At 43.6% G+C, this 24,011-nt stretch overlaps 1 protein-coding gene across 2 annotated transcripts in view; it reads right to left on the reverse strand.

Moving 5' to 3' along the window:
• Positions 1-1,536: 1,536 nt before the first annotated feature.
• The window catches only part of MUC13 (mucin 13, cell surface associated), a 31,845-nt gene continuing 9,370 nt past the window's right edge, over positions 1,537-24,011 (reverse strand). Inside the window, exons 3-12 of one of the 2 annotated variants that reach the window (XM_008950524.5) lie at positions 20,768-20,890; positions 19,291-19,397; positions 17,329-17,384; positions 13,417-13,580; positions 10,658-10,777; positions 10,207-10,336; positions 9,078-9,115; positions 7,389-7,473; positions 5,115-5,316; positions 1,537-3,719 (exon numbers count right to left, since the gene is read on the reverse strand). In XM_008950524.5, the coding sequence (XP_008948772.3) occupies positions 5,115-5,316; positions 7,389-7,473; positions 9,078-9,115; positions 10,207-10,336; positions 10,658-10,777; positions 13,417-13,580; positions 17,329-17,384; positions 19,291-19,397; positions 20,768-20,890 (1,025 nt within the window). In that variant the 3' untranslated portion in view covers positions 1,537-3,719. Of the gene's footprint in view, positions 3,720-5,046; positions 5,317-7,388; positions 7,474-9,077; positions 9,116-10,206; positions 10,337-10,657; positions 10,778-13,416; positions 13,581-17,328; positions 17,385-19,290; positions 19,398-20,767; positions 20,891-24,011 lie in introns of those variants that run through there. The other variant, XM_034957244.2, reaches the window with a different exon arrangement.

Raw genomic sequence — 24,011 nt, forward strand, 5'->3', positions numbered from 1 at the left:
TACTAAATATACAAAAAATTAGCTGGGCGTGATGGCTGCAGTAGTAGTCCCAGCTACTTGGGAGGCTGAGGCAGGAGAATTGCTTGAACCCAAGAGGCAGAGGTTGCAGTAAGCCAAGATCGCACCACTGTATTCCAGCCTGGGTGACAGAGCAAGACTCCATCAAAAAACAAAAAACAAAAAACAAAAAACCCAGAGAGATCTCTTGCTCCTTCCAACATGCGAGGTTACAGTGAAAAGATGGCCATCTATGAGGAACTGGGTCCTCACCAGACACCAAATTGGCTGACACCTTGATCTTGGACTTCCCAGCCTCCAGAACTGTGAGAAATAACTTATGTTGTTTGTAAGCCACTCAGTCTGTGGTAGTTTGTAATACAGCACAAACAGATTAAGACATTAGGTAGTTGAAGGAAACGGGCATTCCAAAATGGGAAAGCATGAGCATGAGGAAAAGCAAGAGGGAAAGCATGAGCAAAGGAATGGAGGCATGAAGAGATGATATGTTGGCTGGGCACGATGGCTCATGTCTGTAATCTCAGCACTTTGGGAGGCCAAGGCAGGTGGATTGCTTGAGCTCATGAATTCGAGACCAGCCTGGTGACATGGCAAAACCTTGTCTCTACAAAAACACAGAAATTAGCCAGGTGTGGTGGCAAGTGCCTGTAGTCCCAGCTACTCAGGAGGCTGAGGTGGGAGGATGGTTTAAGCCTGGGAGGCAGTTTGCAATGAGCCAAGATCACACCACTGCACTCCAGGCTGGGCAACAGAGCCAGACCTTGTCTCAAAAAATAATAATAATAATAATAATAAATTAAAGAGGTGGTATGTTTAGGAAACAGCAGGTATGGCCAAAGTGGTAGTGCATCGTGGGGAGGATCATGAGGCAAAGCCAGCACAATCAGCGGCAGTAACTGGATGTCTAGGAGTGCCATGCCACCAGGAGTCTGACTTTATTCTATGAGCTCTATTTCTCAGTGGATGACCCCTGAAAGCTTAAACAAGGGAGTGTCACAATCAGATATGCGTCGTAGAAAGTTCACTCTGACAGCCCTCCAAAATGGCAGAACAATTAGTAAGAGAACCTTTGCAAAGTTACCAGCAAGCAGAAACAAATGAATTATAGGTCATATTGCACAATAATCAAAAAGAACTTTTTGAATCCAAATGCAAAAGCCATTTTCATAAACATTATACATATATATCTTTAGGAGATTATTTTTAGTCAAACAATAGCAATGCAAGTCTTTGAAGAATGGCCCAGGAAGCCCAGAATTAGTATGGCTCAGGACCTTTGAGAAGTGACAGGAGTTGGCATGCTCTGGTCCAAAGGGGGATCAGGAAGGGGGAAAGGCCTCTTTAGAAATAGCCTTCTACTAGTACTGAATCCAGAATCATATTTAAATATAAAGGGGGTAATATGCAGGTCAGAAATAGAGTCTGTGATGACAAATTACAGTGGCCAGCCAATTTTAAGTTCTGCCTGCAATAACTCTGCTGCTGTCAACTGATTGGTTTATGACTAATGTCTTCAGTGTGGGCATTAATAGCTCATAAGAGTATGTTTCTTGTATGCGATTCACTATTTAGCCCTGAGAATACAAGAATAAACATAAGTGGTATCAGTGAGGATTTTTTGACTGCAAATAACAGGAAAAAACTACTCAAACTGGCCTTGTAGCAGAGGAAATTCCAGAGGCTTCAGGTATGGTTTGATCAAGGTGCCAGGTCCATTTCTCTCTGGTTCTCTCAGTTCTTCTCCTCTGTGTGTGTCAGCTTTGTCCCCAGCAAAACAGAAGCAGTTCAAGACTTCACACCCTCAAGCCCACTTTCCAGAAGAAGAAAGTTTCTCTTTCTCCAAACTTCCTACCAAAGTTTAGGCTTTATTATAATTGTATCCACTTATGCCACACGTTCACTTTTAGGACGATTACTGTGGCAAGGAGGCATGGGATTTCGCTGATTGGCTTGAGCCAACCAGAGCCAACCTCTGTAGCTGGGAGCAGGATCAGCCCCACCCAAAATGCTCGTCATCATGGGGTAGGAGTGGGATGTGCGTGGAGGAAGCAAATGTCTACTATGCAGTAGAACGTTATCTTGGGTAATCCAATAACCCCTAATAAGGATAGTAGCAGATATCAATCACTGCCATTTACCATGTGTCACGTTTGCTATTTAAAATGAGACTAACTGCTGTGTGCATCATCAAAACCCCCAAACTCAGCCTGGGCAACATAGTGAGACCCTGTCTCTAACAACAACAACAAAAAATTAGCTGGGCATGATAGCACACTTCTGTAGCCCCACCTACTCAGGAGGCTTATATGGGAGGATTGTTTGAACCCAGGAGTTTGAGGCTACAGTGAGTCATGTTCACACTACTGCACTCCAGCCTGGGTGACAGAGCAAGACCGTGTCTCAAAAAAAAAAAAAAAAAAAAAAAGAAAGAAAAGGAAATGAAAAAAAAAAAGCCCCAGACACAAGGATACCATCTAACAAAGGCACTTTATTGCATTACCATTCACAATTAACAGTCAAGAACAAATAATAATAACAAATAAAATAACTTTTAAGAGGACAAGGCATTAGAAATAAAAAAGGATACTAATAACATTTGTAAAAGCTTGCACTGGATGTGGTTGCCCCCATTTGTGTGTGTGGTTGTGTGTGTGTGTGTGGTTGTGTGTTGGTGGCCACAGCTAAGCCTCTGTCACCAGAGAAGGCTGAGGCCCCAATGGCACACCTCAGAAACCTACACCCCGAGGCTGGACGGCTGGACTCCTGAGCACAGGCTCCCTCTCGCACCCTTCGCCGGACAGCTTGTCTCCAATTTCAAACTGACCTAAGGCTCTTACTCCTGGGTTTTTTGTTTTTAAACCTTCTCCCAGCCAGTCTTCGGGAGGGCATGATTAGAGAAGTGCTCCTTTGCTGATGGAGGAGGGGACCTAAGGAAGAAGGTGGATCCCAGGTGCCTCCTCTCTAATTGATCCTCCCCACCCAGTTTCTTTTGCCTCTCTTCCTTCTACCAGGTCATGTTTTTTACTCTCTGCCCCTTCTGCCTCCTAGCCTTTCAAAAACTGTAGAGTGCACCCCATAGTGGACATTTTTAGTCCAGGCCTTCTAATTAGCATCAAAAAGTTCCTGGATTCCCAGGCACGCCTCCTGAAAAAGCTGAGAGATATGTCTCTTTCCAGTCTTCTTGGGTGAGGCTAGGTTGCAAGCTCTGGGCTGTTCAAAGGTTGCCAGAATCTCTCCATTGGAGGGATAGAAGCAGTATCCCTATTCTGACTTGTCAGAGAGTGAGCTTGTGACCCTTGAAAGATGGCGGGTATCCCTTCTCATCCCCTCGGACCTCCACAGTTGATGCGTATGTCTCCCAGGGGAATTAGGTCACTTAACTCAAGAGCAATGTTTGCCCAGGAGCAAGCAATGCTGGGGAGCTTTCCTCTAGATTGGAAATGCTTCTTGTTGCCCTCTCTGACAAGCGCTAATAGCATCTACTACATTTAATGTCATAGATTCTTATTTAGCAAGTGAGCTGGATTCGTTGCAAACATTCACAACTTCCATTCAGAGAGGCTGGCAGATGTCAGATGGAAGAAAAACCCCGGAGGCCAGATCTTTACTGGTGCTCACTTCTCCATCAGTCTTTCTAAACACTCTAAATAATATCTTGTACATTGGTTGGGGGCCATGGTGGGTTCCACATTCTTATGATTCTAGACAGAAAGAGAGAGGGAGAGATAATACTCTTAGAAAATACTCCAACAGAAACATATGAGATCGTTTAGATCTGTAAATTATTAACATTATTTTCATTAACATTATTTGTCTTCTTCAGCTTTATCCCATATTCTCCCTATCATTTCTCTCACGTCTCTTCCATTCCCCATCTCTTTCCCAGCTCCCTTTCTCCTCTTCCTTTACCATCTTCCTTCTTTCCATCTGTCTCCTGTCACTCTTCCTCCTAAAGTCTCTTACAGGCTTCCTTCTTTCAACATTTCATTCAATCACACTAAGAAGTGACAGCTATGATTATCCAATACAAACCCAGTGGGTACAAGCTGTTGTCCTTGAAAGTTCTCCCTAGAGAAATACAGTATCGCCAGCCTAACTAGCTTTATCTCCTTTTTTAAAAAGCTATCTTTTATTATTATTATTTTTTGTAAAAATGGGGTCTCATTATTTGCCCAGGCTGGTCTCGAACTCTTGGGCTCAAGCAATTCTCCTGCTTCAGGCTCCCAAAGTGCTAGGAGTATGGGATGAGCCAACAAGCTAAGCTCCATTTCATCTCTTTAGAAGTGGACTGATGCCCAGTTCAGTGGCTCATGCCTGTAATCCCAGCACTTTGGAAGGACGAGGCGAGAGGATCACTTGAGCTTAGGAATTTGAGACCAGCCTGGGCAACATGGCAGAAACCCCTGTCTCTACAAAAAATACCAAAATTAGCCAGGCATAGCGGCATGTGCCTGTAGTCCCAGCTACTTGGGAGGCTGAGGTAGGAGGATCACTTAAGCCCAGGAGGTTGAGGCTACAGTGAGCCAAGATCGTACCATTGGACTCAAGTCTGGGTGACAGAGTGAGACCCTGTCTCAAAACAACAACAACAACAAATAGAACTTATATATATATATATATATAGAGAGAGAGAGAGAGTTGCCTTGAGATCAAGCGGCAGGGAAAGAGAGCGTTGCCTTTACACAGCCTGGTGAAAAGGATCCCACAGAACTATGTTTACATCCAGTGTCCTTCCCTGGTCCTGGCTGAGGACCTAGGTCTTCAAACAGTCTGAGAAGTGTCATCATCATAATCTCTGGGTCGTATTCATGGAGTTGGTAATCTAAAGGGACCTTAGGGGTATCTAAATTAAGCTGACCTTTTTACAGATGAGAAAATCAAAGGCCAGGGAAATTAAGTGATGTGTCTGTAGTCACATAGATGCTCAGAGTTACGACAGCAGGGAACTTCCTTTTTGATCTCTCTCTCTCTCTCTTTCAATAAAGAAAAAGAAAAAGCCTGCGGGGCAGCCAAGGATTGAAGATTCAGCAACCAGGTCTCTGCTCTGCCCTGGTGCATTCACTCCCAAAAGCAGGAGAAAAAGCCCACTGACTCACCTAATAGTCAGGGCGGGGCATGCTGCTGTGGCTTGAATAGGGATTTTGCATCTGGCTGTCTCTGGAGGCCGCTATCCTGACCTTAGGAAAGACGCTCCCTTCTGCTCCAAGATTGGTGAAGCCTGTCGACCGCAGTTTTAGATTTTGAAAGTCTTCGTCAATCAAGTTCTCTTCTTCAATATGCTTTGTTTTGTTATTTGATCTGTAATCAGTAAGAGGAATTAGGATTTAACAATGGCAGAAAGTTTCTTGAAGTAAATGTTAATGTTCTTTTTAAAAATATTTTTAAATTCTGAAATAATCTCACATTTATTTGTAAGTTACAAAATACATATATTACGGTGTTCTCACACACTTATCACCCAGATTCCCTAATTACTAACATTTCTGAACCAATTAAGAATACGTTGCATAACCAAAGAACACTAACAGTTTTTTTTATGAAAGAATAAGTTGCAGACTTGATGACCCACAAATAATGAAATAAAACACTTCATTATTTTATTCAGTGTAGGTTTCCTAAGTTTAAGGTCATGAGCTCTGTGTAGCGACAAAACCTGGACTTCAATGCTGATCCAACATAACGATCTAATTCCACTGGCCTCATTCATATTTTGCTCATAATATTAGAAAATAATTTGAGATACAGCATTTCATTCAGCAAAGTCAACATCTAAGAATCACGTTGGTGGGTAAAATGAGTAAAACAAGTTCAAAGACTTGAAACGAGGCTGGGCTCGGTGGCTCACCTCTGTAATCCCAGCACTCTGGGAGGCCGTGGTGGGCAGATCACTTGAGGCCAGGAGTTCGAGACCAGCCTGGCTAACATGGTGAAACCTCGTCTCCATTAAAAATACAAAAATTAACCAGGCACAGTGGCATGTGCCTCTAGTCCCAGCTACTCGGGAGGCCGAGGCGGGAGAATCGCTTGAACCTGGGAGGTGGAGGTTGCAGCGAGCCAAGATCATGCCACTGCACTCCAGCCTGGGCGACAGACCAAGACTCTGTCTCAAAAAAAAAAAAGAGAAAAAACAAGAACAAAATATTGTAGGAACCTAAAATCTGTTTATCCTGTCACATTATAGTGGAAAACTACCTATTTTGCCAAAATATAAGATATGAACTAAATGTTAGAAAACAGTAGCTTTAAAAAATCAAAGTGGATCCCCACTTGGCACATTGAGAATGGGAAAGAGATCACAGCATTTGCCTCCCTGTTAATGGGGGGACCTTTAGTCTATCTAAATATTTGTTGAATGAGTGAACTCTAGTGCCCCTTCCTTAAGAGAAGAGACCTTAAGGCACCAAGCTAATAGCCATGCAGAGATGACATGTGTGTGCTTGTGTGTGTGTGTGTGTGTGTGTGTGTGTGTGTGTATGTGAGACAGGGTCTTGCTCTGTCACCCAGGCTGGAGTGCAGTGGGGTAATCTTGGCTCACTGCAACCTCTGCCTCCCAGTTCAAGGAATTCTCCTGCCTCAGCCTCCTGAGTAGCAGGATTACAGGGGCGCCACCACCATGCCTGGCTAACGTGATAACCTTTCTTTAAAAAAGTTAAAAAAAAAAAAAAAAACCCAGGGGGTTCAGTTGAGGTTGATTTTGGACCATTTGCAGCAGAGTCCTGGACAGGGAAGTGACCTGATGAAAATTGTATTTGACAACTTCAGTGGAGTTAAATATTATTACATTAACAAAGAGTTTTTAATGACATAAGGAAATGGTTGCTATGTCATCTTACGGTGTTAAACCAAAAAAAACCTCAATCCAAAATTTTAAAAACACAAAAGACACAAAATTATGTATATAATATTATTTTAAAAGATAGAAATAAATCTGGAAGGTTATATCTCAAAATGTTAGTTGCCTCAGCATGGTGGGTTTTGTGAGTGATTTTTAAATTCCGCCCCTTTACCCACTTCTCTATTTTCTTGATTTTCTTCCATGGTCCTGCTATTGCCTATATAATAAGAAGACAATTAAGGTAAGGAAAAAAAGTCAGTGGTACTAGAAAGGCCTCTCCTTATCTCCCTTCTCTTGCCCAGGAGAGGATGAGTATGTTTGGAAACTAGAGAGTGTCATGCTGGTGGTCCTGTGCCACAGGAAAAGGCCACTTCTGGCAGGTGTGATGGCTCATGCCTGTAATCCCAGCACTTTGGGAGGCCGAGGTGGGAGGATGGCTTGAGTTCAGGAGTTCGAGACCAACATGGGCAACATAGTGAGACCCCCATCTCTCTATAAAAAAAAAAAATTTAAAAAGGACACTTTCATCCCATACCTTGCTGTGACAATCAATGCAATTATCATGCTGAGAATGACAATGCCAGCGATGGTGCCCACAATAGTGAGGATCAGCTGAAATTCTGAAAGGAAGAAGAAAATAAGAACAGTCTCCAACAAGCTGGCCCCCTACTGTCTACTGCACAGGTTCGTGTATTCCCAGGGACTCCTAGCTGTGAAGACGATCAGGTTCTGGTCTCCAACCCTCCAGGCCAGGTTGGGTAGTTGGCCTATTTCCTTTAGCATTCCCTCCTCACACCTTCTAAACTGTGTCTTCAGAACTCAATTGGAAAGGGCAGCCCTGCCAGACAAAAGACTGTAAATACAAAGGATGGTGGCAGGGTCTTCCTGGACTTTGTGGGGAGTGGAGTATCAGCTGAGGGCCACACCTCCCTCCTTACCTCTGCTGCCTTTGCCTGCCCTCCATACCTCACCTTACTGATAAGCTAAGGAAACTAGGTTGGAGTTAAATGTCACTGCTAGAGGAGCCAGCTAATGGCTTGATAATAACATCAATGAGGGAAGAGTCTAGACGTTCATTATCACCCATTCTCCTCTCCTAACTCTGCCCTGGTTGGCACTATTGACACTTGACTGTGGCTATGAGACACAATGTAACAGACACACCAGACTGCAAACACTTCATGTGAAAAAAATGTGAGAGAATTGGTTTATCTTTTTTTATTGATTCCATGTTGAAATGATATTTTGGATATATGGATTAAATAAAATATGTTCTTAAAATCAACCTCATCTGTTTCTTTTTACTTCTAACAATTTACTTGAAATTTCTAAAATTTCAAATGAAATGTGTAGCTCACATAATATTTCTATTGCACAACACTGCTCTAGACCTCTTTGTCTCTTTCTGCTATATGGCTTCCACAAATGCTGCCTTTAATGTGAATTCATGGGGCCATAGACTGGCAAATCTGGGAAAGACCTCAAAGTTTGTCTGGTCCAAACTTCTCATTTTATAGATGTGGAAATTGAAAGCCCTGAAGAAAGACTTAGCAAATTATTCCTTGCAATAAAATACAGTAGAAATGGAGAATGTCACTCATCACTATCTTCATGGCTGGCAGGAAGGCTGACAGTAATATTTCCTTCATCTTGGAAGACTGATCTTTAGTTCACTATGTACATTTTAGAATATAAAATAATTGAAAATTTAAAGTTAGTATTGTCTTAATCTGGTGGGGGTGGGGCATGGGAGGGTACAGAATTTGAATTTGCAGCAAAATATCCCAAACCAGTAAATAGCTCTAAGACAAAAGGATTTGAGTATTTAAATGTCTGGTTTCTAGGTCTGCTCTTCTATAACCACCAGAATTTTTGGAATTACTGGTCTTTTATCTCTAGTAGCAGCAGATAATGCATATGTAAGCTAATGCAGGAAATCAACATAATGCTAAGATGCCCTTCTCTGGTCTCAAGCAAGTCCAGAGGTGCCAGCCCACTCCTGGTGCTGAGTTCTGTTATTTTCTATGGCAGAGGGGCTGCTGTTCATAACCTAAGGGTGGGCATGGCATGGCAGGACCCAGAAGGCAAACTGGAGGCAGATGGTCTCTCTCTTTATGAAAGAGGACAGAGACTTTGAAGGACTGGGCAGGATGTTGAATGGGGTCACTATTGATTTCTCAGATGTTTAATAACTTGTTTATAATAGCAAGACTTCCATACTCACTGTCCTTACAGTCGAGTCCGCTGTAGCCAAATGCACACCTGAAATACAGTGAGCGATAGGAAACAGTGTTAAAGAGCCCCTGTGGGGAGCATGTCAGAGTTCCCACCCCAATCTCCACCTCTTCCTTTCCATCTTCCTTTTATTCTGTCCTCCCTTGCTTTTTTTCCTCTTTCTTTTGCCTTCCTTACACTCTCATTCTTCCAGGAGACCACCTTCCATGGGGTTCTGGAAGGGTGAGGGGGGTACGCAATCTCATGCAGGCTCATTTGCTACTGACTGAACACTCCATCCTCCGGGCTTCAGGAAGATTCTGCAGTTCAGGCAAAGCTGAACCCAAGAGGCATGGAGGGTAGTGGGACCATCTCAGGCTGTGACGCCACATGGCTCTGCCACTTATTTGTTGCCCTGTGAGCTGGAGGATGTTATTTACAATCAGTTTCAGTTTCCTCACCTGAAAATGGAAATTAAGACATTCCTGACAATGTTGTTGTGTGATAGGTATTACCTAGTGTGTTTCCTGGAGCATAGAGAATGCTCAAAAACTATTGATGATGCTGGGCATGGTGGCTCACGCCTGTAATCCCAGCACTTTGGGAGGCTGAAGCAGGTGGAACACGAGGTCAGGAGTTCAAGACCAGCCTGGCCAAGATGATGAAACCCCATCTCCACTAAAAATACAAAAATTAGCTGGACAGGGTGGCAGGAACCTGTAATCCCAGCACTTTGGGAGGCTGAAGCAGGTGGATCACGAGGTCAGGAGTTCAAGACCAGCCTGGCCAAGATGATGAAACCCCATCTCCACTAAAAATACAAAAATTAGCTGGACAGGGTGGCAGGCACCTGTAATCCCAGCTACTCGGGAGGCTGAGGCAGGAGAATCGCTTGAACCTGCGGGGTGGAGGTTGCAGTGAGCTGAGATTGCACTGTAGCCTGGGGGACAGAGTGAGACTCCATCTCAAAAAAAAAAAAAAAAAACTATTGATGATGACGATGATGAGGATGCTCTGTCTCTACCAACCTATGACAGCTTACCAGCTTCCTGACTCAACACCTATATACGTGTTGTAAGGTCTCTCTACTTTGCCTAGCTCCAGCTGTGGCAAGACAAAAACAAAGTGGTTTTTCTTACTTTTGGCAGTTCCCATTAGCATCTTCCTGGTAGCCGGGCATGCACGCACACTCAGGGGCCCCACCACTCTTCTTTATTAAGCATTGCTTGTGCTGTGCATTGCAGGCATCAGGACACTTGAGACTGGAAGCTTCAAAACAGAATGATTTCTGGGTAATTTTCAGAAACAATCTCTTTAACCCCAAAGTCACATGTGACAACATGACAGTGTTTTTCACATTGCTTTTTCTAGGTAAAATGAGATGCTTATTGACTCCACACATGATGTGCCCCCTGTGAAGCTGGACATGGGCTAGCAAAGGTCCCAGCCATGGTCCATATGTCTAAAGTCAGAAGTCAGATCACTCGGACTCTGAAATGCATGTGGAAACTTAAGGAGTGAATTTTGTATGTTGCAAAAGAAGATAAAGTGATGTTATGAAGAACACTGAGAAGCAGGTGAAACACTTACCAACGCAGAAAGGGCTCTGTGGGTTAGGCCTTTGCAGGTCAGATTTGCAATCGCATGCTAAACCATTGAGGCAGTCATCCGCAGTCTGGTTACAGCCATAATAATCACACCGAAGGGTCGCTGAGAAGCACAAATAGTTTAAAAATATATTCAGCATGACAATATGGATAAGGTAATTTGTGAAAATTACCCCACCCCATTGCTGTTATACTTTGCCTTTTAATAAGTTTTGGGGCCAAGTGCAGTGGCTTACAACTGTAATCCCAGCACTTTAGAAGGCCAAGGCAGGAGTATCGTTTGAGCCTAGGAGTTCAAGACCAGCCTGGGCAACACAGTGAAAAAATTTAAAAGTTAGCTGGGCATGGTGGCAAGCTCCTGTAGTCCCAGCTACTCAGGAGACTGGAGTGGGAGGATCACTTGAGCCCAGAAGTTCAAGGTTACAGTGAGCCATGATCATGCCACTGCATTCCAACTTGAGCAAGAGTGAGACCTTGTCTCAAAATAGAAATAAAAATAAATAAAGAAATAAAAATGGGTTGGAAGGCATTAGGGTTAAAAGATGAGTCTGGGCTGGGCGTGGTGGCTCACGTCTGTAATCTCAGCACTTTGGGAGGCCGAGGCTGGTGGATCACGAGGTCAGAAGTTTGAGACCAGCCTGACCAACATGGTGAAACCCCGTCTCTGCTAAAAATACAAAAATTAGCTGGGTGTGGTGGCATGTGCCTGTAATCCCAGCTACTCAGGAGGCTGAGGCAGGGGAATTGCTTGAACCTAGGAGGCGGAGGTTGCAGTGAGCCGAGATCATGCCATTGCACTCCAGCTCTGGGTGACAGAGCAAGAATCCATCTCGGGAAGAAAAAAAAAAAATGATAAGTCTGAGAATGGAGTGGGGGAGAGAATAGGAGTAGGTAGAGTCATATGGCTCCTCTCTACTAAACATCCCAAACTGTAACTGAGCCTCCTTCATCACCTGCCACATGAAAATGCCTCTGATTAAAAGCCTAGAGCAAGAGATTCTACAATTTTGGGCAAAGAAAACAATTTATCTTTGCCACTGAAGCGGGAGAACAGGAAAGTGTTTTCTGGCCAGGTATGGTGGCTCACACCTGTAATCCCAGCACCTTGGGAGGCCAAGGCGGGCAGATCACCTGAGGTCAGGAGTTCGAGACCAGCCCAGCCAAAATGGCGAAAACCGTCTCTACTAAAAATACAAAAATTAGCTGGGCGTGGTGGCACATGCCTATAATCCCAGCTACTCGAGAGGCTGAGGCAGGAGAATCGCTTGAACCCGGGAGTTGGAGGTTGTGGTGAGCCAAGATCATCCCACTGCACTCCAGCCTGGGCAACAGTGTGAGACCCTGTCAAACAAATGAACAAACAAAAAAGCAAACACTTAAGAGATGAAGAAAGGAGTCTTAGAAGGAGCAAAAAGAAGGATGAGGGAGGCACGAAGGCGATTAGGAGAATGGTGGATGCGGGCCCAGGAAGAAGGGAACATCTAGAAGGGAAGGATACTAGTGTCAAATGCTATAGAAAAGTCAAATAAGTTGTGGCTCAACAGAGGATTCTGGATTTGGCAACCAGGACTGAGAACCAGCTGCAAACACCTCTTCCCGGGACTGGCCCCAGTGGGTCACCTCTGGGGTGAGGAACTTCTGATGACTGTTGTGGTGGGTTGACTGCAGTCATGACATCAATTTACTCACACCTTTCTGTACCCCTTTGGCAGGGCCCTTCCACACTGTGCTTGGTAATGCGAATTGCTTTAGCCAATTGGACAGTTGTAACTGTGATGTAAGCAGAGACTTGAGAAATATTTGTGCATTGAATCTTACCCTCTTGCTGCTCTTGAAATCCTTTGGATGGGTCTGCTGATAAGAGACCACGTGGAGCAGAGACAAACCATTTAGCTGACCCAGCAGCTAATGGCAGATGCTTAAGTGAGCCCAGCAGAGATCAATTAAGCCTGGCCCAGATCAGCACACTATCCACTTGAGCCCAGCTCAAATTCAGACCCATAGAATTCTAGGGTTGCAGTAAATAAATGATGGTTGTTTTTGGCCACTACCGTCGTAACACAGCAAATGCAAATTGCTACAGCTACATGGTGGGTTCGTGTGTGTCTAAAGGGGAAAATAGTATGGGTAATGCTTGGTCTTGCTCTATTGCTCAGGCTGGAGTGTGGTGTCGTGATCTCAGCTCACTGCAGCCTCAACCTCCTGGGCTTATGCAATCCTCCCACCTCAGCCTCCCAAGTAGCTGAGACCACAGACCTGCACCACCACACCTGGCTAATTTTTTGTAGAGATGGGATTTTGCCATGTTGCCCAGGCTGGTCTCAAACTCCTGGGCTCAAGGAATCTGCCCATCTCAGCCTTCCAAAGTGTTGGGATTACAGGCATGAGCCACCACACCCAGCCACAGGTAAAATTTTCTGTAATCATTTGGAAATCTTTAACTCGACATAAAGCCCTGTTGTTTCTCCTTTTTCTTTCCCTGCCCAGCAGTGGTTTGTCTGGTCATTTATACCTTCGTAGAGAGGAACACACTGGTCAGTTTGATGACTTGGGAGATGGTTGGAAAGAAGCAGAGGGCAAGCGAACAAGAAAAGGGAAGAAGAATTGGATAAAAAGAAATTTAGAGACAGTTGTCAGTTCAATGATGCAGTTCTTGTCTCCTTTTCACATATAATGAAAAGATTTACAAAAAAGGTAGGTAGGTCTTCAGGTGAACTTTGAATAAAATTATACAATACTTACAATCATAGTTTAGAAAGTTGCTTGGGCTACTTCTAATTGCTTTATTAATTTTCTCAGTCACAGTCTTCTCATTGTCACTTGTGGTTTCTGTCAAAATTGTTACTATTGTTACATTAACAAACTTGTCATCAGCACGCATTTCAGATCTTGGTGAAAGAGGTGTGCTAAAAATGAGATGAATCTGTCACTTAGTGAATTGAACTGAAGAATCAACAAATAATTCTAATCTCCCAGACTCCCGAATCTCCCGGCCCTAGTCCTGACCCGCTGTCCTGTCCCTGTGATTCGGACCCACATATGGAGGCCGGGGGCTGCAAAAAGATGGCAATGTACAGGCTTGGAGGTCTCTATTTGATGTGTATTCAGAGGAAACCTATGGTGAAAACAATGTTCTGTTGGAGAAAACTTAGGAAAATTGTGGATAACCATTTTTGGAAAAATTATGAATCATCTTTTTAAGGATCTAGGAGCCTAGAGCTAATCAGAATTAGAACAAGTAACACCTGAAATGGGAAATTGTCACTTTCTGTAGGATAGCAGCTGTTAAATCTCAGTCTGGTTCTTTGAGAGAGACAGAGGGGCGCGTGTCCCTCCCTCTGCATGGAGAAAGCAGTAACCAGCCATAGGGAGCCTGGATCACTCCCAGAAAGGACCAGGAAGTCAGCAGGCAGTTTCACAGTGGGAACATGATTGGGTCTGGACACACACGACCCAGAGGAGAACTGAAACAAAGAGGGCCGGGGCTGCAGGAAACATGAGCAAATCCTATCAGCAATATGAAGTGCCTGCCATGAGCAAGACATTGTCACTGTCTCTCTCTCTCTCTCTCTAATCAGCACTGCAGTTCGGAGCCCTAAGCACAGCTGTGCCAAGTTTAATTATTTCATTGTCCAAAATGAATCAAGTGATACGATCACTGAAACAGGGGGAAAAATGACTTTTAAAAACATTCACTATCTGATTTGTCGCTCTGTGCTTTTAAGCCTCAGGATATATTTTTGTTGTCTAAATGTTTTTTTCTACACACTTTTTGACTTTTTTTTGGTTTTTTTTTTTTTTTGAGACAGGGTCTTGCTCTGTCACCAGGCTGGAGTGCGGTGGTGAGATCACGTCTTACTGCAGCCTCGACCTCCTGGGCTCAGCTTATCCTGCCGCCTCAGTCTCCCAAGTAGCTGGGACCACAGGCACGCGCCACCGTGCCCAGCTAAAATTTCATTTTGACTCTCGAATAAATGCAGAAGCCTGAAAATATAGCCAACCTATTTAAGCAATGTTTGCAGCCACCTTGGGTCCTCAGAACAATCAAGAAAAATCCAAAACATGAATCAAATTCCATTTTTAGGCATAATCATCTCAAAAGGGAGCCCCAAAAATGTAATGGGCTTCAGCATTGTAATTTAATATTTTCTACCATAATTCATTTATGATGGGATTTGGTGGGGCGGGGCGGGGGAGCGGCAGGGAGTGGCAGTGGAATGTAATAGGGCAGTGAGAAAGGTGTACTTGATAAAAATTATTCTATATTGGTTGAAATATATGGCATAGCTTTGCACTGGGACTAGGAAAGCAAATGCCATCCATAATTTATTCATTAAAAGAATCTACCAGTTTATACACTAATTCAGGAGAGGCAAGACGTTACACCTGTGAAACGGTTAAAGGGAACATTGGAGCCACTGCACACTTGAGTATAAATGACGAGGGCACTAGGCTTGGAGTTAAGACAGGAGGTCCGGACCCTTGTGGCCCGAGACCAGTCAGCTTCTCCAGGCCCGAGTTTCTTCCTCTGTCCAAAGAGAGGTTTTAAAGAGAGAAATTCTGAGGATCCTTCCAATTCCAACATTGCTATAGTAGGAAAGAGCTTGGGGAGTCAGAGGGGAGAGACAATTTGGGGCTGAAAGAGCTTGGGGAGTCAGAGTGGAGAGATAATTTTGGGCTGGAGCCTAAGAAATGCCTTTCTAGGTGAGCCCCAGGTGCATTTGCCCTGCACTGGCCCCTGAGGTGGGGGAAGTAGTTCCCTCCATGCCTCTGAGCTCACAGGTGAAGGTTTGCCTCCAAACACCCTTGGCTCCCTTTTAGTAACTCCTTAAGAATCAAAGGAGTGCCACAGTTTTGGGGATCCCCCAAATGACCTTGTGGGACCAGCTGTCCATCACACTGCAGGGTCCCATATTCTAGAAAGGAAACAGATGATGTCGAAATCAACTACGTGCCAGGCACTGCATACAGGGAATCTTCCAAATTTTATCTCAGTTACTCCTCACAAGGCTCCAGGGAAGCTGATCAGATTATCCCAATTATACAGAGGCAGTGACAAAGTTTCCGAGAGGTTAGAACACCTGCCTGGTCACTCAGGGACGAAGTGCCAAGGCCAGGATTCAAGTACAGCCTTAGCTAACTCCATTCCAATTTCACCATTCCTGTTTGTATCCAGTCATCCCCTACACATGAACTGGCTATTGTCCACTAAACCAAACCTAATTCCCAGAAACAATTCACAGCCCTCCAGCAGCTGTCCGATGTACACCTCCAGCTTCAGAGCCACTGCGTTTGGGCCCAGCCTGTTTGCTTGCTGCCAGCCTCCCACCATGAAAACTGTGCCTCTTCACTGCCAACCAGACTTGCCCCTCATTCAAGACCAAGCTAGAAATCCATCACTTTTAAAATACCTCTCTGAAATTTTATACACATTCTCTCTCTCTCTCTCTTATTCCACCAAAGATTTTTAAAAGTTTTTCTTTAGGCTGGGAGTGGTGGCTCACACCTGTAATCCCAGCACTTTGGGAGGCCGAGGTGGGTGGATCATGAGATCAGGAGTTCGAGACCAGCCTGGCCAACATGGTGAAACCCCGTCTCTACTAAAAATACAAAAATTAGGCTGGGCATGGTGGTGCACACCCATAATCCCAGCTACTTGGGAGGCTGAGGAAGGAGAATCGCTTGAACCTGGGAGGTGGAGGTTGCAGTGAGCCGATATCACACCAATGCACTCCAGCCTGCATGACAGGAGTGAGATTCCATCTCAAAAAAAAAAAAAAAAAAAAAAAGGTTTTTTTTTTTTGTAGAGATGTAATGTCACTATGTTGCTCAGGCTGGTCTTGAACTCCTGGCCTCAAGTGATCCTCCCATTTCAGTCTCCCAAAGTGCTAGGATTACAGATGTCTGGCCTCCATAAAGGATTTGATATGGCTTATAAGGATAAATACAATAGTAAGACTTAAGATGTAAATGGTGCATTGCTACACGAGGGCTGCTTTTCCTACCTAACTTCATCTGTCTTAGAGCATTCTTTCCTCAGCCTAAGTATGTGTGTATTAATGTGCTCCAGAGGAGGCTGAGATGCAATTGCTAATTTCTTGAGAATCTTCTGCCTCTTTGTTTCCCTAAATAGCACCCAGCACTTGCCATTACATATTGAAGTGCTCAATAAGTGCTTGTTCTCACTGCAGAAATCTCACCACTGACCCTTCTCTAGCCAGGAGTGTGATTTGGGTGTTCTTGTCCCCCTCACACTTGCCATATGAGGGAAGAGATGATCACGGGCCATTCAGTCTCCCCCTGGCCCGCTGGAATGCACATTCCAGAGATTGACTAGATATGGTTTGCAGCCATGGGATCAAGACAAACAAAGAGATCCAGATGATGTCCTGGACCATGTGCACAAGTTGTTGCATAGCCAATCACAGACAGAATTTTGCCTTCCCCAGGCCACGCCCTGCCCAGAGTTGGGGTGACATCAGAGGCAGGGCCAAGGCACACAGTCCCCTTTGCAGTGCTCAGACTGAGACTGACCCTCTCCTCTTAATTTGTGACTTGCCACAGAGGGCCTTAATGTTACATGCAGACCTCAAGAGAAGCTCGGAAGTTAGACAGACACACATCTGCCTCCAAAATTGTCCATAACAAACTTACCTTACAGTAAGAATTACAGTCTGTCCATAAACAAATGTGCCAAATACATCTTTAAACTGTGGAGGAAAACAGATTTAATAACAAGTAAAAAAAATTTTGTTTTACATTTTCTACAAATCAAATGAGGCAGAAAAAAATAATGCTCTATCTAGCTTTTAACAGGATCCAACTGGGTAGAAAATGGACCCTGGGAGACTTCTTAGGGCCTGAGCTGGGACTGCCCCCACAAAGGCTGCTAAGAGGACCTTGAAGAAAGTAAGTTGTCTCTACTTTCCTAACTCTACTCTAATGGTTGCAAGGGAGTTCTGGTGCATCCCTTCTGGATTACAAATCTCCCAGAAACTATAAGAATGCTTCATCCCCTCACTGGTTCCCCCAGGAACATCAAACCCTGACTGAGATCAAGTATCTAATCTGATCTCTGAAGACCGGGGCATAAGGCCTGTACCTGGAGGGGGCTTTTGTGACACTCACACTCAAAGTCAAGTTTGGGGAAAGTAGTGCTAAGTGACCATTGCTCAGTAAAGCCACATGAAGTTCTTCAGGGGTTCCCTGGAAGTAGGACCACATTGAGGTTGCTGTCTTCAATGTACTGAAAACATCCGTGCTGGCACATTTGAAAGCAGATCCGAGATGAGAGGGCAAGTCACTGCCAGCTGGCCCACAGGGCAGAGGTGACATGGCAAAGGGACAGAGCAAACTCTGTGAGACAGCAGCCACAGATTCTATCCTAGCGTTGTCACATACTGGCTGGCTGTGCAGTCGGAAGCACTAGCTCTCTTTGCACCATCTGTAAAATCATTTCCATGATACATTTTTTACATGTTACCAGTTCTAATAGTGATATAATTTCAAATTGAGAGACATGGTCATGGAATAAGACTTCAGCTTTAAAAAAATGTCTCTCCATCTCTACTTCCTTTTTTTTTTCTCCAGGCAGAGTCTCACTCTGTTGCCCAGGCTGGAGTGCAGTGGCATGATCTTGGGTCACTGCAACCTCCACCTCCTGGGTTCAAGAGATTCTCCTGCCTCAGCCTCCTGAGTAGCTGGGATTACAGGCGCCTGCTACCACGCCTGGCTAAATTTTTGTATTTTTAGTAGAGATGGGGTATCACCATGTTGGCTAGGCTGGTTTCAAACTCCTGACCTCAAGTAATCTGCCCGCCTCATCCTCCCAAAGTGCTAGGATTACGGACGTGAGCCACCATGCCCAGCCTCCACCTCAACTTCTAAGACATATTTAAGGCTAATATTTTTTCCTTTAAAACTGAACTTTGAGCTGTATTGGCTGGACATGCTCTGAGAGTCCTTCCAGAGCTAACATCTGTGGCTGCAGAATGGAAAGACCCTTTCCTTTCATGCTTGCTCACATGTGTGCACTCGCTCACAATAATCTAAATGATGGGAAACTATTGTTCATGCCAACATTTTTGAAAATGGGAAAAATAAGTAACAGATATTCAGATGTAATTCTTCTTCTAGACATTTTTTTAAAAGCCAGACTAGTATGAAAATTTATGCAAATTTGAATATAAAAGAGAAAAACAACATCTTTAAATTTTTTCTCTTTCATTCTGTGGAAATAATTTATTTTAAAACTTCATGATATTTATCTGTCCATTTAAAACTGTGTTAATAGCTTATAAAACAATGGGTATGGTATGGCTGGAGCCAGCTTCTGCAGGCCCTCTGCCATGCCAGGCCAGGTGCCACGCCTCCAGGTGCAAGACCATGGGGCGGTCCAAGGGTCCCAGGGGAGAGACCTGGGCAATGAAGAAGTGGTGGCACCGGTGGAGGCGCTCAGGACAGCTGCTGTTTACCGACCAGTAAAGGTACATTTCACTGTTTGAACAACTGGTACGATGGTACGAGCGTGAACCACCTGAAGACCAGCTCTACACTCTGCAACTCAGTGTTAGAACAAAGAATGCTTTACAGAAAGGAAAGTTGGAAAATACTTACCAAGCTAGTAATTTCACTATGCAAGTCTTGATAGGCCATGGAATGTTTCTCTTCTGGGTCAAATGTTTCTGATACTGTCACTGAAATCTTCCCAGGGAATACCTTTCCTGAAAGTTAAGCAGAATCTTTCTGTACTATTTGATGAAAAGAGGGTCATTTCCATTATGTTTTAAAACATAGATTATTTTTTAGAATTCCCAACATTATATAACGACACTACAGGAAATCTGGAAATATTTTAAAAGTTACCCATAATCCTGCCCAACCTAGCACAACCATTTTCATTTTGGTATATTTCTTTCCATTTACAGTTTACATTGTTGTAATTCCAAGTTTATGCCATATTTCTTTTCTTCTTATTATATAATAGGTATTTTCCAAATCGTTACCTAGTCTTTTTTTTTTTTTTTTTTTTTTTTGAGAGAGAGAGAGAGAGAGACAGACAGGGTCTTGCTCTATCACCCAGGCTGGAGTGCAGTGGCACAACTGGGTCACTGCAGGCTTGAACTCCTGGGCTCAAGGGATCCTCCTGCCTCAGCCTCCTAAGTAGTTGAGACTACAGGTATATGCCACCACAGCCAAGCAATTTTTTAACTTTTGTAGAAATGGGGGTCTCAGTATGTTGGCTAGGCTAGTCTCAAATTCCTGGCCTCAAGTGATCCTCCTGCCTTGGCCTCCCAAAGTGCTGGGATTACAGGTGTGAGCTCCTATGCCTGGTCTCATAACCATCATTTTTAAAGGTTGCATAATATTCTGTGAAGTACATGTCCCCTTCCTTGATGTGATCATTTTTTGTTATTGGACTTAGTGCTTTTAATTATTTAAAAGGAAAAGAAAAAGTTGCAATGAACATCTTCACACACAAACTGTTCTTCTGTATTTGGGGTCACTTACTTAGAGTAAATCCCCAGGAGTGAGATTATTAGTGCTAAAAATATGAGCATTTGGGGGCCTTTTGGTATATCCCTAACCCCAGTGGGCAATGCAATGCATTCATTTCTTATAGAATTGGCTGCTCTGGAAAATGAAGATATTTCTCATTCATAAAACAGAAAAAAAAAAAAAAACAGAACTCAGACAGTCAGCCCTCAGACCTTCATTGCACCCTGGTGATCTAATCAAAACATCATTATGCCACAAGTGTATAAATGTACTCCTGAAATCCATTTTTAGAGCTGAAGGGCTCTTATGTCTCTAAGAGGGGGATCTGATGTTATGGAGCAAACAAATCTTGTGACACAGAACTGAAGATCAGGCTCCCAGGGTTGCTGGACTGTGTGGTCTTTGATAGATCACCTTGTTCTGCCTCAGTGTCCCTAGGTAACAGCACTTTTCTCTACTTTGCTGGCCTTTGTTGCCTCTGCATTTTCTTTATCTCTCATATTTTGGAATCTCCTTTTGCCATCATTTTGAGTTTTCGATTCCACTTTTGGTGTGAGATACAGAGCTCAGCCATGGCTCATCCCTTGTAACTCACCTTTCTTACATGTAGAAGAGTTGTAGTAATACCCTTCTAAACACAGGCAAAAACTTGTATTATGCAGCTTAACACATAACGAATTATCTGCACAGGGATCATCTTGGCAAGGATTGCTGGGACCTTAGATGGAGTAGAAAGAGATTAGAAATCCAGAGAAATGACAATAAATAACAACTGGAAACGTATTTTTCCATCTTCATGCCTCCCCCCTGGGCCCTTTCCATTCCTTGCTTGTGTTACTCCACAGCACACTTTTGGAAGAGTTAAAAACAAATATTTGCTTGCTTAGGTCTCTAGAGAGTTTGTTTCTGAAATTCTAGAGCCAAGTATAATACTTGTCAATAGTAAAGATTAGAGATTAGTGGACAAGGGCTTGCCCAAAGAAAGAGAGATTGCAGTCTTCTGACTGCAAGGAGTCAGGAATTTTCAGATCTCAAAGTCCCTCCAGAACCTTGAAGCACGGTCCTCTAACACTAGGTGGGGCTCCCCAAAACATTCTAGATAAAATGTCTTATTTTTAGAAAGGTATGAATAATTGTCGTATAGGAAGAAACAGCCAAGAAGCTCCAAAAGAAACTAGATGTCACATTCTGGTAGGCATACCTAGGAGACATAGCCATAAAAACAGGAATGGGATAGTAAAGGAGAGAAATGTGGATTAACTCAGTGAAAATTCTAAGAGGCCATGAGAAGACATTCCAGCCTCTGGCTTTCTAAATGGATCATTTGAATAAATGGTGAAAATAACACTGCAATGGGTTCTACACTGTGGGCTGAGACTCCCAGGCCAGGCAGGGTGTAGCATCTTTCTTTCTCTGGGGAACTGATGAGATCTGAGGAGGAGAGTTAGCTCAGTGGTCCAGTGGTGATCTGGGCTACGAGTTTTCTTCACTTCTGTCAAGTGGAATGATTCTGAGCTGTGATGTCAGAATAGCTTTTGTGTTTGATAACCTTCAGAGCTGTCTTGAGAGTCTTACAAACCTATATGTAGAAACCACTGATTTCTTTAAAAGCTGTATGTAAGGTACAATGTGTATAACATGCTCTCTTTTGTGAATAAAAGAAGGGGAGGATTATACACAAGCAAATATTTGCTTATATTTGCATAGGTAATTTCAGGAGGGAGATACAAGGAATTGGGCACAGAAGTTGCCTCTGGGGAAGGAAACTGGGGGTCTGGGTCCTAGGGGTTTAGGATGAGAGGCAGATTTATTTTTTATTGTACAGGATTTTGCCCTGTTTGAGCTGTTTTTTCCATAATCATAGGCCTAATTTACTTTTATTAAAAAATAAAAAGTAAAATAATGCTGGTGAGAATATGGGGCAATGGGAACTCTCATTCATTGGTGGGAATGCAAAATGACACAGCCACTTTGAGAGGAAAGTTTGGTGGTTTCTTACAAAAATAAACATACTCTTACGAGAAGATCTGAGAGTCACCCTCCTTGGTATTTAACCAAAGGTGTGGAAAATTTATGTCCACACAAAAACCTGCACATCCATGTTAATATCAGCTTTGTTCATGAGTGCCACAACTTGGAAGCAACCAAGATACCATTCAGTAGGTGAATGGATAAACAAACTGGTACATCTAGACAATGGAATATTATTCAGCACTAAAAAATGAGCTATCAAGCCATGAAAAGACATGGAGGAAATGCATACTACTATGTAAAAGAAGCGAATCTCGAAAGGCTACATAATGTATGATTCCAACTATATGACATTCTGGAAAAGGCAAAACTATGGAGACAGTAAAAAGATCTGTGGTTGCCAGGAGTTAGAGGGGAGGATGAAAAGTGCAAAAGATATTTAGGGTTGTGATCCTATAATAGTGGATGCATGCCATTATACATTTATTTGTCCAAATTCATAAAATGCACAGCACCAAGAGTGATCTCTAATGTAAACTATGGTCTGTAGGTGATAATGATGTGTCACTGGAGGTTTATCAATTGTAATAAACACACTGCTCTGGTGGGGGATGTTGATAATGTATGTGTCAGGCCAGGGAGTATATGGGAAACCTCTGCACCTTTCTCTAAATCTTGCTGTGAGTCTAAAACTGCTCTAAAAATAAAGTTCATTAACATTATTTTTTTGAGACAGGGCCTTGCTCTGTTGCCCAGCCTGGAGTGCAGTGACACAATCTTGGCTGGCTGCAACCTCTGCCTCCCAGGCTTGAGTGATACTCCCACTTCAGCCTCCTGAGTAGCTGAGACTACAGGTGCATGCTACCACACCTGGCTAATTTTTGTATTTTTCTGTAGAGATGAGGTTTTGCCATGTTTCCCAGGCTGGTCTTGAACTCCTCAGCTCAAGCAATTCACCCACCTCAGCCTCCCAAAGTGCTGGGATTACAGGCGTGAGCCACCATGCCCGGCTTCCATTAACAATTTTTTAAAGAGAAAAAAAATAGACTATATAGGATAAAAGGAGGCATAGTTCAGTATCTTATAAACAAAAATAAGGGTCACCCCTCTGACAAGGTATGAACCAGTCTTCTAAATAAAATTAATGGCTTCTTTAAGAAAAGCCTCAGCCACCTTGCAAAGATGACTTGGGAAATCTTAAGGAAGAATGTGTCTCCTTCTGGAGACACCAGACAAATAACTCTCAGGTGCTTTCTCTTCAGCAACGAAGGACAGACTCGTTAACTTGTTTCATGGCCAGGAATTGATTAAGTCACAGGATGTTACAGCCAGAAGAGATTTGGGGGGCTTTTTAGTTCAGTCTCACCTTATTGCAGATCACTAAGTTGAAGCCAAGAGAGAAATGACTTGCCCCATGCCCCACAGTTTGTTCATGGTAGGGCCAGAACACAGGAAGATGGCCTGACTCTGAGGGAACACCTGGCGAAGCAGAAATGGCTTAGAAAACCTCTCTTTCCTGATTCCAGGAGAGCTGTGTCCCATTGGATCCCGCCTTCAGAGTGGCCCCTCCAAACATGAAAGAAGACTGGGGAAAGAGGTCTTAGATACAGCCTCTGGGGTCTACTTGCTTAACCATCTATTTCTTAAATCTATCAAAGAACATTGAGGAAGCTACCAGAAGTTAAGGGTAGGGAGACATCCACTTGGTCTTTGACCCTGGGTGAGTCATGGCCCTCACTGGGTCCCAGCTTTCCCATCTGAGAATGATAGGATTTATCTAGATTCTTTAGGCTCTAAAGTGTGATGGTTCTTCTAGATCAAGGGCTGGCAAACTATGGTTCACGAGTCATATCTGACCAACCTTTTGT

The sequence above is a fragment of the Pan paniscus genome, chromosome 2, assembly GCF_029289425.2.
Source record: "Pan paniscus chromosome 2, NHGRI_mPanPan1-v2.0_pri, whole genome shotgun sequence".
NCBI lineage: Eukaryota > Metazoa > Chordata > Mammalia > Primates > Hominidae > Pan > Pan paniscus.